Here is a 16,482-nt window from a genome sequence, read left to right as displayed (position 1 = left end):
GCAAATATCAGAGAAACATCCTGAACACGTCTGTTATTCACCCACTTCAAAGCAATCCACCTTCCCTGCTCGTCTTCTGTGTAAGAGGAAAAAACGAAAAGGCAGCAAATAAAAACAGGAGATCAGTCATATGCTTATGGATGTATTTTAATAAAAATAATTCTGTCAAAATTAAACAGAATACAATATTTCTTTTTTAACATGTTTCCAGTACATAGCTTTTTTTTTTTTTTTCAATTGTCATTTTTCCTCTTTTTTTTTAATATCATTTTAAAGGTTTTAAAAGTCATGCTAAGTAGAGGGTAACTCAATTCACAATTGTTTTTTGTTATTTTTATTTTTTGCTAAAACTCAAAAGTCAAAATATCAAATTAAAATTATGACAGAAGTCAATTGTGCACAGCTCGTCTGTGACACCTAAATCCATTTCTCCGGCCTCTGTGGAAGAAGTCCATGTGGCTTCAGAGGCCTCAGGCCCATTTCCAAAACTGTTCACATGCCTCCTTTCCTTAAAACAATCACTGATCAAATCAGTGGCTATGTCTATGCAGGGATAAGAGGAAGGGTGCGTGGTAACAGTGCTGATACGCAGCCCAGGCTCAAACACAAAGGACAGCTGGGAGACGTTCCCTACAGGTATGCAACAGAGGTTGTTCTTCCACGTGTAAGTGTGTGTGTGTAACAGAAGTCCTTTACAGCTGTAGAAGCAGATGTTGTGAGTGTGTTTTGTATGTGTGGTTATTAGAAGAGTTCCTATTATAGCAGAAGGTCTTTAGAAAAACCAGCTTGGTAAAAACTTTGACCACATACCCTGTAGTAAACCCCCACATTGCATACACACATCTCCAGTATTATATTATTCCATAGACTTAAAATGCTCTTATAAATGGAAATATACACTTCAGGGTGGATCCACAAGCCATTTGCCAGGTCACAACAAAGCAGCTGGAGTGACAGCTTGCCATTAGTCCGACAATATGCAGTCACTGCTATTTGGCAGAAAATTGGTCTGATGGAAAAACTCAAATGTTTCAGGTAAAGCGAAGGGATGGAGCAAAACGAGTTTGTTAGCAAAATCCAATTGTTGATGCACATAGAAACAGGATACAGTTCAGTCTGATTTGAGATTTTACCATGAACAATCATCTGTTTAGATACAGAGACAGAAAGCCTGCCCGTCCCCCCAAAAACACCAACTGCTTAATAATTGAAGTGAAGAACACACAATGATCATGATGCTAGGATAAAATGTCCAAATTAGATTTGTGCTTCCAAAAGACACGCCATCATGTTCAATATTAAATAAACAAGACCCTAAATCAAATAAATAGATAAAAAAAGCCAATAAAATGAAAATATTTAATAGTGTAAATTACCAAATTCAGCTCAGGCTGGCTGCCAGCTAGCTCGCTCCTGTCTTTTTACTCTTCACAGAGTTGTGTCCTTCTTTGAGGAACATTTCCACAATCACAACACCGCCTCAGGAAATCTGAATTAATTGGCTAATGTTAGCTGCTGCTGCGAACACTGGCTCTTCACTTTAATGCCGAGTAACAAATCCAAGCCAAGGTAGATAGCAAACGTAGCCTTGTTAAGCTAAATATAAAGAAAGTTTAGTTACTGTGCAGTGTGTTTATGAGCAGCTGCGACTAGTTGATTGATTCAAAATCACTAACTAGCTCGTAAATTACTTGCTAGCTAATAGGAAGCTGCTGGCTAAATGTTTGGTAGCTGCTGAGCTGTCACTGTCACCCCTTGCCTGATATCAGAAAGAACTGTTAGCTGTTCGTAGTTTCCCTCAGCCATCACCAGAGATCAACGTACCTTCCTGAATCTAGCGTCATTTTAAGTAAACTGATGCGTCAACACGCCACTCCCTAATCCATACACAGCCCGATCAGTGCTGAGCACGTGTGTAGGTCAGGTCCTGACACCTAACCCAACCAATGACGCTCTAGGGCTGCATTTTCACACAATGAAAAATAAAAACACACTAAAGTTTTTCCACAACCTTTCAGTGGTAAATCATGAGGTGCACTCTAAAGTTAAAAACCTTCCTGGTTGGCAAATGAATTCACTTCTCAATTTGAAATTCCAATTGCAGATGCACAGAGCAGGTCAGGCTGTGGCAGATGTAAAAAAAAAACAAAAAACAAAAAACAAAGACTGCAGTAATGAAACCCCCAGGGGTGACTTGATTTTTAGTCATACACACGGTGCTTATTAGTCTGCTTTGAAAGAGATTTTCTTGATGCTGGCATCAAGGTGACCGTGATAATCGTGTTAGGTTGGGTCCTGAGAGCAGGTGTTGTAGCTGCAAAAAACAAAACCACTGATTGGTCAACGCTGAGGTCGTTACAGCTCCAACACCTCTAATATTTGAATTGAATCTTGTCATTACCCTCTCCCCTTGTTACTGGCAGTGTGACAGTGGCAGTCCAGCTCTGTTTTTCTACAGGGGTGATGTTTTCTGTCCCGTTCTTTGGCTACTAACCTGTTAGCTTTAAGTATATTATTCTTGAGACATTACTTCACTACAGCTCTACATTTCTTAACATTTGTTTACTAGTGTGTGTCTTTACCGGAGCTAATGATGCGCTCCATGCAATCAGAGGTGTTTTTCATGCTGAGCGCTCCTGAATGGATCTCAAGACTTGCATGTGCGATACTTCGGGGGGGACAAAGGTCTCAGAGTCTGTCTGTCTTCTGCATCTCATTAAAGACAATGTTATTATACCTCAGGTTTTGTTGAGATGACCTACTGTCACGGGGTCACCATGGTAACCAGATGTGGGTATTGTGGTCGGTGATATGGTGAACAACAAGAATGTGAGTAAAATACTGATCATAGGGAATCAAAATCCACCAATTAAAACAGAAGAAAAAATGAAAAGGGGAGTTACAATTTGTTTCGTAGGGGATGAGCACAACAAACTGACAAAAAAGAACTATAAAAATGGCTAGATAAACAGAATAATAATTAATTATCTTTAAATAGTGTCACACATTTCTTTATTTGATAATACTAAATTAAAAGGAAGCCTTTCCTCTCTCTCGCTCTCCTCTGCTCCTCTGTCTGTGCCGCTGGCTCGGTCTGATGGACAGCCAAACACACCAATCACATGCATGCTCTTTCCTCCGTCGCCATGACAACTACCTGCTGGACATGCCTTCTCTCAGTGCTACTTAACATTAACCTGTGGAGAGATGGGTAATCATCTAAGAAAGGTAACAAATGAACGAAGCATTGATTGAAACAGCTTGCTTTTACATTCATGTACAACATAGATATGACGTGCTATTTTGGCCTTCTGATTTGGTTTTGGGAGTCACTGTTCAGCCTTTTAATTCATATACTGTATGATCAGTGTGTCTTAGAAAATATCATCATTTTATTTTCTTATTCTCATCATTTTGGCCATTCTGGCTCACTTTGCACCTGGAAAAACAATGTGCATCAGAGAAAGCACTAGAAGTCTGTTTGAGCTTTCTAAATAAACTTACATTTTACAGAAAACATTTCAAGTCTCCAAGTAAACACAGAAATTAGCCCCCTGGATTAACTATTTTAGCTAAACAAATAGGCATCTACTTCCAGGCTAACCAAGCTAGCTAACCGAAACTTGCTTTGTTTACATGTGCGAGGCTGTGAAGCAGTGTAAAACAAGCAATTTAGTTTTGTTAGCATCTTCAGAAAAATGCCAGAATCTCATCCAGCATTATGAGGATGATCAAGCAATATTTCAATTTGATGGTGAATTTCACTCCCTGTCTTCTAGGTCTAGCTGCATCCATTATCATTCTGGTTCCTGGAAAAAAAACCCACTCTGGCTTGTATGTATGTCTTTAAATCACAATTGCGTCGGGCAGCGCGAAGGCCAGGATGCAGCAAGGACGCCCTTCCAAAATAGTGTCAAGGGGAAGTTGTTTCGGTGGGAACACGTGCATGTGGGGAGGCCGGTCCTGACATCAGAATGGCTAAATCCTCTCAAAGGTAACAGCTTCTAGGTCGTTTATGTTTGTACCATTACGGACCGGATTAGGGTTAGGATAACTTTCTATTTTCAGCATAGATCAGAGTGTAGGTCGCTAGCTTGGAGTCTGCTGTTGTTGTAAAGCAAAGGGGATTTTGAAAACAGTCTTTCAGGACATTTTTGCAATGTCTTGGTCAAGTAAAATCATGCTATATACAACAATAAGTAACGGAGGAATAGCTCAGTTTGGCTGGCAGGCAAGCTGCCCCTGAAGTAAACTCCTGCGCAGTCAGCTGCAATAGCTAATCCAGGGGGCTAACATCTGCGTATGCTTTCAGATGGACTGAGAGACAGATGTTTGAAATGCTTTATGTAAAATTTAGGTATATCTGGAAAGTTAGAAGGCTTTGTTTATCTGACTCTGATCTGATTGTCAGATCGCCACAATTTTGAGAAAGATCAAGGCTGAAATGTGGGATTTTCTATCATCTCACCAACCACCAACACTGTGTAAAGTCTCAGCATTATCCACGGTCGTGGTGTTAATGCCTTTAGCTGTATGGATTTACTCACCTGGACCTGGGCTAGTGCAAAAAGTTGTCTACTCTGGCAAAGGAGCACGAACCAGACCGGACTCGAGCCATAAGCTGAACACACTCTGTGGCCTGGCCGAGTGCTAACATCAGCGGAGGCTGCTTAGGCAGATTTTGGGACTCTAGAGCAGAAAACCACAATCAGGAAGGGGTGCAAAACACAAGTCACAATGCATCAAACTGTGTGTGTCTGGACAACAGTAATACTTAAGTTTGTCCTAACCGTGTCAGATACTCTGCTCCTTGAATTTGCACTTTCTGCTCACTGCACTGTTATCTGCTGTCTCAGCTAATTCACAGTCTAATGCCATTTCTTTCAAAAATGACCAGAAACGTGTAAAAATAATTGCACAAAATGATTATATATGGTATGTATCATTAGTGTAAAACAGACTACAGGTAGACTCTACATCTAACGGGCAGTGTCAGGTGGTTGCTTTCTTTCTGCCACATGGTGTTTGTTGTAGTTTGAAGACGTAACGCATCAGTGTCACACAGTATGTGTCTGTCTCTGCTCTTTACCCAGTATGGCGCTGTTGAGTGCAGAGCAGAGCGATTCTCTCTGGGTCGGGTCTAACTGCTGGCCCACGGGGCAGTTCCAGGGGTCTGAGTATGCAAGCAGGCTGAACGCATCCTTCACCAACAGAGAGACAGACGAACAAACAAACAAACAGAGAGGCCCATATGAATATACAGCGCAGCGCATACATTCTGCAGCTCCCTCGGCTGGGTTTATAATGCGTGTTTGGATTGCCTGGGTCCACTCCACCATGATCACTTGACTGATACTTCAGAGACTGGCATCGTGACATGAAACACCGGTTTCTTGTCAGTAAAAGCAGACGAACCAACGAACGCTACGGGGGGGACTAATGATTAGCCAATCAGTGCCACCGGTGGGACTAATGCTGTTGTCAAGGAAAAAGGAGGAAACTGTCAAACTATGCAGTGCTGATAGCGATGATCGCATGAGCTTAAACCATCTTTCCCTGCATGTACAGTAGCCGTACATTTCTGAGGGCAAAGTGAAGCAATGGTCAAGGGCCTATGTTGTGATGGAGGTTTTGCTATAGTGCAATTGGTAAAGAATTCTTATGGCATGAGAAAACGGTGTGTGTTTAACAAACAGCAACTACAGATAAGCCCCTTGGCTGAACCTTTATCATTCCAGAACGGTTTCTAGTGTTTTTCCCTCTATGCTATTGTTCTCCGAGTGGCTGCTTATGAATCAGAGGACACAGCTTGCAGGACAAAGTCATCCGAGCCTGCACCAGAGAACTGGCCCACTGGTTGTAAGACAGTTCAGGATCTATCTGCATTATTACAGCACATCCTAAATCAAACATCACTCAAACTCCTGCAGCGTGTACAGAACGCTGCAACCAGGATTTTCACTGGTGCCAAAGAAAGAAATCTCTTCAGCCCAGTTTTGGCATCACTTTAATCTGTTGTAGCCCAGCTGTTTGTTGAGTGTGTGCACGTGCGGCTGTGTGTGCGTACCTGTAACATTTTCTTATGTGTGGCGTTCTTGCCATACTCGCGGCACAGCTGTTCATTGAGAGCCTGCAGCTCCCGTCCAAACTGGATCATCCTCTCTGTGGCCGCCTGGTTCCCTCCGCAAAGCTGTCTACTATTACTACAGCCCTCATCTGCTGGCCACAGACACAGTGAAACAGTTAACGTACACGCATACACAGAAACGTTGAATGGAAATAAATAGGAGGAAATCAGCAAGAGGCAACAAATAAAGATGAATCAAAGAAAGGAGAAAGTGAAATAAAACAAAAAAAAGCAGGTCAGATGCCTTATATCCTGCCAGCAGGAGCACGTGGAGTTCAGATCAGTGTGCATGTGTTGGCGTGCGCGTGTGTGTACCTGTGACCCCATTGCCAATGCTGTTGTCATCTGGCTGAAGGATCTCTTCGTGTTTGTATGTGCCATTCATGATCCGCGCTGAGGAGCCCTCAACAACCCCATTGGTATAGTGCTCTGCTTCGATCTCCATCTCACTGTCACTACACACACACACACACACACCGCAGGCACACAAAAACAGACACAAAAGTTGGGAGACAGACTATGAACATGATGCAAACGTTTCATGCTCCAGGTGATTGGTCTTTTAAGTCACAGGCAGCTGCCTGACTCGACAGATAAGACAACAACTGGCAATCTCAACGTGACTAAAGATAACACTGTGCAGAGGCGCTTAAGCCCATGTTAAGGATAGGGTGCAATAACACACATCAATTATACTGCTGAACCTGGAGACATGATAACATCATTAACACTGCTTTACAGCAGAGGTCATAGACTGTAGTTCACTGAGGCCAGGAGCACCAAGCCAGCTTTTAGACATGTCCCCAGTTTAGCCATTTTACCTTAAACCACTAATTAAAATCAAGGCACACACTTTAAATGTTCCTTATGTCAGTCGACTGCATTGTAAAACTGTGTTCCACGTAGCACAACACAATTACTTTAAGTACAGGCAGTCAGTGGTCTGCAAAAACTAATGCATGGTTACAATAGCTTTGTAGTAACATTTCTCTTTTTTTTCCATTTCCAAATATGTAGTTTAGACAATGAGGTAAAACTGGGGATTAGCTGAATTACTGCCTGGTCCCTAATTTTACTTATGTTGTTATGCTGTTACCAGCACAGTAGCTGCATCTGCATGATTCAGCAATTAAGTCAAAGAGCAAAATGTTATCATCACCTAAAGAACGACGGCCAGAGACACTGAAACAAGACGCAAGTTGTAAAAAAAAAAGTACTTGTACACCATGCATAAGCAACATTATGCAAGATTTTGTATTTCTTGCCACTTGGCACTCCTAAAGGTTCAGAGTGTAGTTCAGTTTTGCACCGCTGTTGTACCGAGTCGACTCAGAATGGCTCCGACCAGTTCTCTGATCTGGATCATATTCTATGGAGAAAAAACTGGTTTGTCTCTGCGAACTGTAGCGGCCATTAGCTAGTTAGCTCAGCTACCTGTGTAGCTGGCGGTCCTGACTCTCCCCACTGCCCCGCTCCATACCAGCATTCCCCACTGGACGCCCCCACCCCAGGCCTAAAAAGCTCATCCTCCCAGCAGTCCAAAGCTCCTGTGCTGGTGGTATAAACCAGTGGTTTTCAAAGTGGGGGCCCCCTGGGGGGCCACCAGGGAGCGCTAGGGGGGCCTCAGAAAATTGAAGGGAAGTTAAGAAAAAAAAAGCAAAAAAGCGAAACATGTTCGTTAATAATATTGCTATGCTAAACAAATGTAATAACTATTGAATAGTGAATAAAAGTAAGAAGCTGATGTTTCTTTACATATTTTGTAGCATTGTCGGTGGGTTTGCAAAGGGGGTCCCCGGTCAGAAGCTAATGCTGTTTGGGGGGCCATGGCATGGAAAAGTTTGGGAACCCCTGGTATAAACACCAACACTCCCCTTCTTCCCCGAGAGTCAGCTAACAGGACTGCTAGCTGCATGGCTAATGGACCTAACTAAATGATGGATGCTACATTTAGCAACAAGTAAAGCCATCTGTCCATCAGGAAACTGTAAATCACATGGGAGAGGGAATGAAAAGAGACATCATCCTCCTCATTACAATCAGATTACCATCAAAATGATTTTAAAGCTCTTACTTTAAGGCAAAATAGTTACATAATGTTACTTTCAAGCACCAAAAAAAGACTTAAAGCTAGTTGTCTGTAAGATTGAATATTCATCATCAAAGTTAAAGTTCAGGGGGAAAAAAAGATCCTTAGTCTTTACTAAGAGCTCAAAACTGAGTGAATGTGTTTCATCAGTCTGCACGGTGTGGTTTGACCAGATTTGACTGACAGCGACAGACAAATGCACAACCTTTGCCAGGTTCTGCTTCAGATGTTGCTTCTTTTTGATTGGCGCGCTGAAAGATGGGATGCCCATTTCAAAGAGCAGAGACAGAACAGCACAAACAGTCATATCACTCACAGTTGCTGCTTAAGAAATAGGTTTTCAGGGCCTTTAACAGATAATGACATGCAGTCACTCAACACAGAACGACGTCTAAATGAAACTTTGCAGAGATAAAAATGGAACAGAGGCAAAACGACTCCTGTTTTCACACTGAACAATTAAACCAATTTCTTTCCATAAATAATCCTGTGGCACACAAAGTAACATGTGTCAGTGTTGTTGGGGGGAGTTAAAAGAAAAGTGACAATACGAAGCATAACTACAGTGCAACCTTAATCTCTGTGCATCTGTGACCACATATTGATGGTATCTGCTATGTCACACTGTACCTGATGTCTATTAGCTGTAGCGATAACACCGGTTCAACAAATGTGCTCTAAATGAAACTGACAGGCCTTCTTACCTGGTTTCCTGGGTGCTGTTGGCGCTGTGTGGCTGGCTCTTGGTGGAGTCGGAGGAGTTGGACTCGGAGTAGTTGACGGAGGAGGGGGAGGAGGAGGTGGAGGAAGAGGCGGAGGAGGAGACACTGGGGTATTTGACACTGCTGCTGCCAGCGCCACCATGGCTCTTTGACTTGCTGGTGGGAGTCACCCCGTTACTGCAGGTCGGACTGTCTGCTCCTAGCGGGTGGGGGTGGAAGGAAAACACGCAAACACACATATTCATTACAGCGACGGGGAAAATCATTCTTTTTGGTGTCTGTTTTAGGTATCCATGTCATTATGTTGCTCTTCAGAGAGGTTCGGCAGAGATGAGCATGTGTACCTCCGGTGTGCAGGTGTGTGTTGCTGGCCCCGTGGTGGGGGCTGAGGCTGGGTGACCCGGGGTAGCTGTCCTGGGACTTGGGCGAGCGAATGGTCAAGCAGCAAACCTCGCTGTCTGTACCGTTCACCATCTCCACGAACTGACGACACCTTAAAAGAAAGGCATACTGGTGTTACCGGTATTTACTGGAAAACTATGTTTCTTGTTCGGTGAACTTCACATCCACAATGTTCAGCTTTACAAGTAAAATATCGTTACACCATCTTGATCTTTAAAATCTGCTGACTTACTTCAACATGAATAGTAGGTTGGGGTTGTGTTCTAACAGGCCAGGATAAAGCTGCTGAGTAGCTTCTATGGCTTCACCCACCCGTCCTGCCAGCACCAGCTTCTGTATTCCTATTAGACGAAAGAAACAGGCTGCTGTTTACGGTATACTGATCAAGAGGAACCATGCTTTCCCTGCAAACATCAGAGAGAGGACAGTGCATCATTCATAGAGGCCACAGGTCATCAGGGACAAACCATACCCACAATATCTACTTGTGGACATCTGTAGTTTCAAAATAAAGGGATACTGACGATAAAAAAAGTTTGCCTGTGAAATGCTTTGGGGTTAGCGCAGGGAGTGTATTAATCCAATGGCAGAGTGATTACTGGAATCATCTTATAGTAAAACAAAGCTCGGAAGATTCTTTGAAGCTGTTAAGAAACTCTGTGTAATATTTGCAACGAGTCAAATGAACATGTAAAATACTACGTGTGCGGTTGGTTTGTTCGCTCACTCTGTCTGTTCTTTATAGATGTCTGGTCCTCTTGTATCATCGTCTCTGTGGCTCTGGCGAAGGCTGTTGCAGTGGCACAGTACCCATGGTGCACCAGGTAGCTGGACACCATACTGTAGAGGACAAATGAAAAAGGTTGAGTGTCTTAAAGGATAAGTTTGGTGATGTTCTATATTCATACTGTCAACAAATCAAATGAAAGCACTAACCAACAGTGTCTCAGTCTATTTCTAATATTTTCTGACTCCCCAATACGGTCTGTGCGTCTCAGGTTTCACTCAAATGTCAAAGGTGAGCCAACGCAGCCTAACGGCGAGCTATGTAAAGGGCGTGTGCCAGTGAAGGACATGCAGACCACTAATTCACATGCACACGACAGCCCTTTTGAAAAGGGACCCTCCGATTAACATTATCATTTTTAATACCACAATCCAAATCATATCCATAAACACTAACTTCTCTGATGGAGTGCAGAGGGACGTTTTGGTGAGCAGGCATATGGAGAATGGAGATGTGGGGTGTCAGAGCTGGTTGGTAATTAAGGATTTCAAATCCACTTGTCACTCACGCTGATTAAAGGGGCTCAGCGGGCCGACATGCTGCTCACCCAGAAACATCTCTCAACACACATCAGGGTGCATATTAAAGAGATTATTTTTATAACATCTTCTGATAGTGAGTTAGTCTAAACTGCCTTAATATTGGCATAGGAAAAACCAATCAGCGATCACCCCTTCAGTGGCCGATATATGATATGATCAGCGGTCAGCATAAGCCTAGTAAATACTGTATTTGTGGGGGACTATTTTCAGCAGTGGATTAATGTACATTTGTCTTACAGTGACAGTGAACAGTGCATGTGTGTGTCGCTGATGTGTTTTAACAGCTTCTGGACAACAATGCAGCTCTTTGACACACAGGAATAAGATATTTCAGATGCTGGACACACAGTCAGCACTTGTTAGTAGCGACTCTGTTGGTTTTGGTTTTTGACAATAAGAAAAATATAGAATATTACCAGTCATGTCCTTTATGAGATGAAACCATAAACACCACAGCCATACGGAGCATTTATTATCATCATTCGTATCTTGTAGCGAGATGTGTTTTTGAATTATTACATTTGAGGAGTTGTGCTTTCATGTGCTGCGGAGTGTGAAATGGTTTTTAGCTGTCACACATCATCACTATAGAAGCCTATATGGTGATTCACCACAATGTCAAACTCACTTTTGTATCACCGAACACTGTCAGCTTTTGCTGCATATGAATTAAATGCTTTGTTCAGCTGCTACATACTGTAGATACATGTACTGCATATTGCAGTGGCATCATAGAAAACAGTGTGTTTCCGTAGTGACGGGTGTGTGTGTGTGTGTGTGTGTGTGTGTGTGTGTGTGTGTGTGTGTGTGTGTGTGTGTGCGGAGGTGTGAGGACCAAATCTTACTTCTGCAGGACGGCCTGCCACTCCCCCAGCCTCTCTCCGATGGGGAAGCGGGCGATCATGCCATGGATCTTGGCCCTCCATTCGCTCATATAGTCCTCGATGTCGAAGACGAACGGCTGCTGGCCAAAGTTTGCGTCTACGATCTCACCCGGAGTTTGAAGCCCCACGGTGGGGTACAAGTTGGGCTGGAAGATAAAAGATAAAAAAAATGATGTGGGTTAAAACAGTCAGTTTCTGCATTGTTTTAGGCATTTTTAAGTATTTTTTAAATACTGGATGGCATTAACATGTATTTGTATTAGACCAATTATTACAAGTTGTACTAAAGTTGGATAATCTTAAAACAATAATAAGCTGTGTACCGGCTATTAGTTTACGGTGGCAGCAGAGTTTTGGTCTACCTACAGCTTATGGAGCTGGTACACTAAAGAGTGCAGTCAGACCCAAATGCATAGATCATGTGTGGAAATCTTAAAAAGGTTGGTTATGGAAAGCCTCAGCTTACAGCTTGTTAAATTCCTGTTATGGGAAACTGTTGCTGAATAAACAGACTGAGCTTTTTACTAAGCTGTCATTAGATTATAGGGTTCAGTTGGACTTTGGTCTTTTGGTATGTACAAAAACTACCAGCAGGGTATGAAATTAACACCAGCACCCGGGTGAGAGCTGTTTAGGTCGGCTGGTAACTCCATCTGCTCTTACAGCCACAGTGGCCAGCTGCCAACTGTGATTTTGAGTTCCTGTTCTATTCTTAAAACCTATTTGGCCGGTAAAACCGTTAAAGTGGCTGTTCAGTCAGTTACTGAAGCCACTGGACAAAAAAAGGTTAGTTGCCAACCCAGCACCCAGCATAAGCTAAAATTAGATATGGACCTGCATGGTCGATATCCACTTATACAACCCTGATTCCAAAAAAGTTTGGACACTGTGTAAAACGTGATTAAAAACAGAATCAATCATTCAAACAAACAAACAAACTGTGTTCACCAACAACAGTTTAACAAAGTGTTCCTGGGCTCATTTAGTAACATCCTGTATCCAATCATGTGCTCACAAAGTGCTGAACCTCTCTCCATCCTCGCTTGTGAACGACTGAGCCTTTCCAGGATGCCCCTTTCATACCCAATCATGATACTATCACCTGTTACCAATCAACCTGTTTACCTGTGGAATGATCCAAACAGGTGTTTTTGGAGCATTTCACATCTTTCCCAGCCTTTATTTGAAACATGTAGCTGCATTAAATTCAGATTTAAGGAGATATTTACAAAAATCAATGAAGCTGATGAGGTCAAACACTAAATATTATTGTCTTTGTGCTGTTTTCAATTGAGTATTGCCACTGTGTTTTATACTGTGTCCTAACTATTTTGGAATTAGGCTTGTACATTCATACACAGTTTGTCACTAGTTACAGGAATGGTGTGATAAGCATCATATGGCTTTGGTATAATAATATTAGCTTCATCAATAGAAAAATAAGTGACAAGTGTAATTTGTTTATGGAAGTACCGTAACTTTTCCTTTGACATTTTCTCCAAAAACAAACAAGGAAAAATTAGACTATTTTCATGGCTGCCAAGCTGCAGCAGTATAAAAACAGGCAGTGATGGAGGTAATTGAAATGTGTATCTCAGTGAAAGTCCAGCAATAATCTAGAAATACTGCCTCATAATTGTCTGCTCTGCCAATCAGTCAAGTTACAGTTCACATCCATGTCTGTCCAGACTCACCGGACATATACAGTGAAGACTTTGAAGGAATTTAATAAAAGGTATTGAGTGTCTTTTTTGGCAAAATGGAAGTTATGACTATACTGACATGTATGACTGCAGTGAATCATTTCCAGGTAGAAACATGCTGTCTTCACTTAGAGACTATTTCTACAGAAGAGCACAGAGGACAGAGAGAGAGCTTCATCACATGGAGCAACGGCAATCACCTGACGATCAATATCAGCAGAGCCAATGAGCTTGTAAAGAAGCTACTAACTGCACAACGTGGAAGCTTCACACACATTTTCAATCCAGCAGCACAAAAGATCTTTACAAACAGCACAGCTTCAAAGACGCCCAATTCAGTATCTGCAGATGTGAAACATGGTCACAATCTGCCTTCTGTTCCTCAGTTATGGTGTTCAATAAAGGCCAGAAAAGTGTTTTTGCACAACATTGTGATGTCACAGTGAAGCTGACCTTTGACCTTTTGGAGACAAATTTTCATCACTTCATGATTTTATCCTGTGTGAGACATTTGTGGGAAATTTAACTAGCTTATGAATTCTTGAGTTATGGTCAACAACGTGTTCGTGTGGTCACAGTGAACTTTGACCACCAAAATCTAATCAGTTCATCATTCAGTCCAAATTGATTTGTGAATTCCCCTCAGGAATTCTTGCAATATCGCACACAAGAGACTGGGAATTGTGCCTCCGGCCACGGCTCATGCCCGTGCAGAGGCATAAAGAGCTTCATATGAAAGAAAAGCACCAGCAGAGTTTAATTGGTATATCATGAAAATCGTTTTACAATGGTATGATGCACACATAATGATACTTACAGGGAGGTCTGTGAAGGCTACACCTAATGGACAAAAGGACAAACAATTCACGTTAGAGTATGCACAATGATTTCAAGCTATATGACACAATAAATCAATTCATACACAACACACAACACGCTCACTCACCTAAACTTATGCCATTTTTGGTGTAAAAGCAAGTGTTGTTGATTAGGTTAACGCAGCAGCCAATCACGTCCCCTGTGGTGAATGTTGGGCCGTACGGTTGGCCGGTTCCAGAGGAGCAGAAGGAGTGGCCGTCATCTCCATGGTAACCGTATGAGTGCTTGTCCCATCCTAAAATAGGACAAGGATTAGGATTAGTTTTGTCATTTTACACTTGACACTTATGAAAAAAGGCTGATCAGTCTGCGTGTTGTTGAACGGCGCCAGTGTGTTTCCCGCTCAGTCCGACGCTGCACACGTCAAGAGGATGCTGCTCAGCACAAACAGCGTCTGAATCTACAGAGCATTTGAGGTGAGGTGACTTGCTCGAGGTCACAGTAGTTGCTGCTGAACGAGACGAGACAGTTACTCATTGACTTCTGCTGCTCAGATTTTCCCATCTCACCACCGTTGCCTGCAGGGCGTCTCATGAAAATTTACACATACACACACACGCACACACGCACACACGCACACACACACACACACACGTTCTGACTGCTTGGCATGTGGTGCACTGCTGTGGCTGACCAGCAGGAGGATCTCGTCTATGTAAAGAAACTGGTGAGTCACTGCCAACAGGAACAGCAGCGCAGGAGGTTGAACCAGCAGACTCAGGGGCAGAGATGAGGATGTCATGATTTGCTCATTAAGCTCCCTAATGCGTGCATGTGTGTGTAACTGTGAGATATTTACTTGGCCAGATTGCTGAACAGAGCATGAACATCATTATTCACTATGCCGCTGTGCATACATGGTAATGCTTTACCGTATTTAAGCTTGTGATTTCATTTTCCGGAAATAACCATGTCATTTTGTCAGTGTTTAACAGTCCTTTTTCATAGCACATATTTCCACTCGTTATAGCAGGAAAAGCATAGGTGTGACTGAAAACAATCGCAATGGTCCTGGTGACAAGTATACAACATCAGAACCCTGAAACTGGAGCAGCTAAATGGAATTCAGCCATCGTTAATTTAATCATTTACATCTTTCCTATTAAGACAAAATGTCCTCTGTGAAAGAAGCCTCTTGTTTAAATACCAGTTAGTTAATTCCAGTCAATCGAAGCAGTGGTGATGAAGCAGGATGTGTTTGTGACTCTTCGTCAAGGTCTCAGCGTTGATACGAGAAGAGGTTTTCCTTTAGTATCTATTCTACGGGGAAAAAATGCAACCCAAAATCAAAATCAAAAGTTCTCCTGTCTTTGAGGAAGTTTAAAAGAGTTTGACATTTTGGGAAATTCGCTTTTTCTCTTTCCTTCTGACAGTTAGATAAAGATCAACACCACTCTTACGCTGCCTGAGAACATGAGGATAATGACAAGACTCCAACCTAACCATCTTCTAGCTTTAACTTCACATTTATTGTACAAACAAAACGTCAAACTATTCCTTTAACCATCTGTAACCACTCAGATTCACGGCAGCTCACCTGAACATGCATGATACATAATTGGTCTACAGACAAGCATACGAACAAGAAATTTTTAAATTAAAAATGCATAAATATTTACTGGGTTTTAAATGCAGCAATTTTAACAATAATTACATTACATACAGCAGTTCTTTCTAGTAAACTTCTGAAGAAACTGTTTAATGTCTAATACGTTCTCAGTTCTAATTTTATGTCAGTGTGTTTAACCATGCGTTCCCTTTCAGCTGATAAAATGCTCAAATAACAACTAAAAAAGAGAAAGATGCCTCGTGTACTGCGAGGAACACAGAGCATGAGGTGCTGGCACCTGGAAGATGAACATGCAGCATAGCCAATGTGCAGTCTGACCTCAAATAACCTTTATGTATTTATATACCACTCTTAAAGAGGCTGTAAGCAATCTCTACAGGGTTATGTGTCCAGTATCCTGCCTATCCAAAATAAATATACTGACACCTTTATTGAGCAGACAGATTGCTGTATGTCCCCAAAGCTAAAATACAACCAGAGGAATGGCCATGTTGAGAGGAGCAAAGTCCCTCTTTGAATGTCATCATCAAAAAATAAGATTGATCTCAGTCACTCTGGTCCAATGAATCTTAACCAGCTGACTCATGTCTAGTAAAACATTGGATCCGCAGAGATCATGTCATCGTGATTTCAGTACAGCAAAGAGCTGCCAACAAGGCAGGACTCTGAGGTCTGTGGCACAATTCCTCCACAGCGAGCGTCAACTACATTTGCTAACATCAGAGAATCATTTGCAGTTTTTAGCTGACACTTGTTATGCTTTAAGTTTTACACCAA

General features: G+C 42.2%; 1 protein-coding gene across 1 annotated transcript in view; it reads right to left on the bottom strand.

Moving 5' to 3' along the window:
- Positions 1–129: 129 nt before the first annotated feature.
- ranbp10 (RAN binding protein 10) overlaps positions 130–16,482 on the bottom strand; it is a 35,633-nt gene continuing 19,280 nt past the window's right edge. Inside the window, exons 4-15 of the mRNA XM_070972793.1 lie at positions 14,203–14,370; positions 14,074–14,096; positions 11,515–11,699; positions 10,068–10,180; positions 9,573–9,681; positions 9,283–9,431; positions 8,921–9,137; positions 6,443–6,582; positions 6,068–6,216; positions 5,090–5,201; positions 4,548–4,689; positions 130–3,197 (exon numbers count right to left, since the gene is read on the bottom strand). Of these exons, the coding sequence (XP_070828894.1) occupies positions 4,559–4,689; positions 5,090–5,201; positions 6,068–6,216; positions 6,443–6,582; positions 8,921–9,137; positions 9,283–9,431; positions 9,573–9,681; positions 10,068–10,180; positions 11,515–11,699; positions 14,074–14,096; positions 14,203–14,370 (1,496 nt within the window). The 3' untranslated portion in view covers positions 130–3,197; positions 4,548–4,558. The remainder of the gene's footprint in view (positions 3,198–4,547; positions 4,690–5,089; positions 5,202–6,067; positions 6,217–6,442; positions 6,583–8,920; positions 9,138–9,282; positions 9,432–9,572; positions 9,682–10,067; positions 10,181–11,514; positions 11,700–14,073; positions 14,097–14,202; positions 14,371–16,482) is intronic.

Source organism: Chaetodon trifascialis, chromosome 10 (assembly GCF_039877785.1).
Source record: "Chaetodon trifascialis isolate fChaTrf1 chromosome 10, fChaTrf1.hap1, whole genome shotgun sequence".
Lineage (NCBI taxonomy): Eukaryota > Metazoa > Chordata > Actinopteri > Chaetodontiformes > Chaetodontidae > Chaetodon > Chaetodon trifascialis.
The sequence above is the reverse complement of the archived record's forward strand: the minus strand, read 5'-3'. Positions and strand labels throughout refer to the sequence as shown.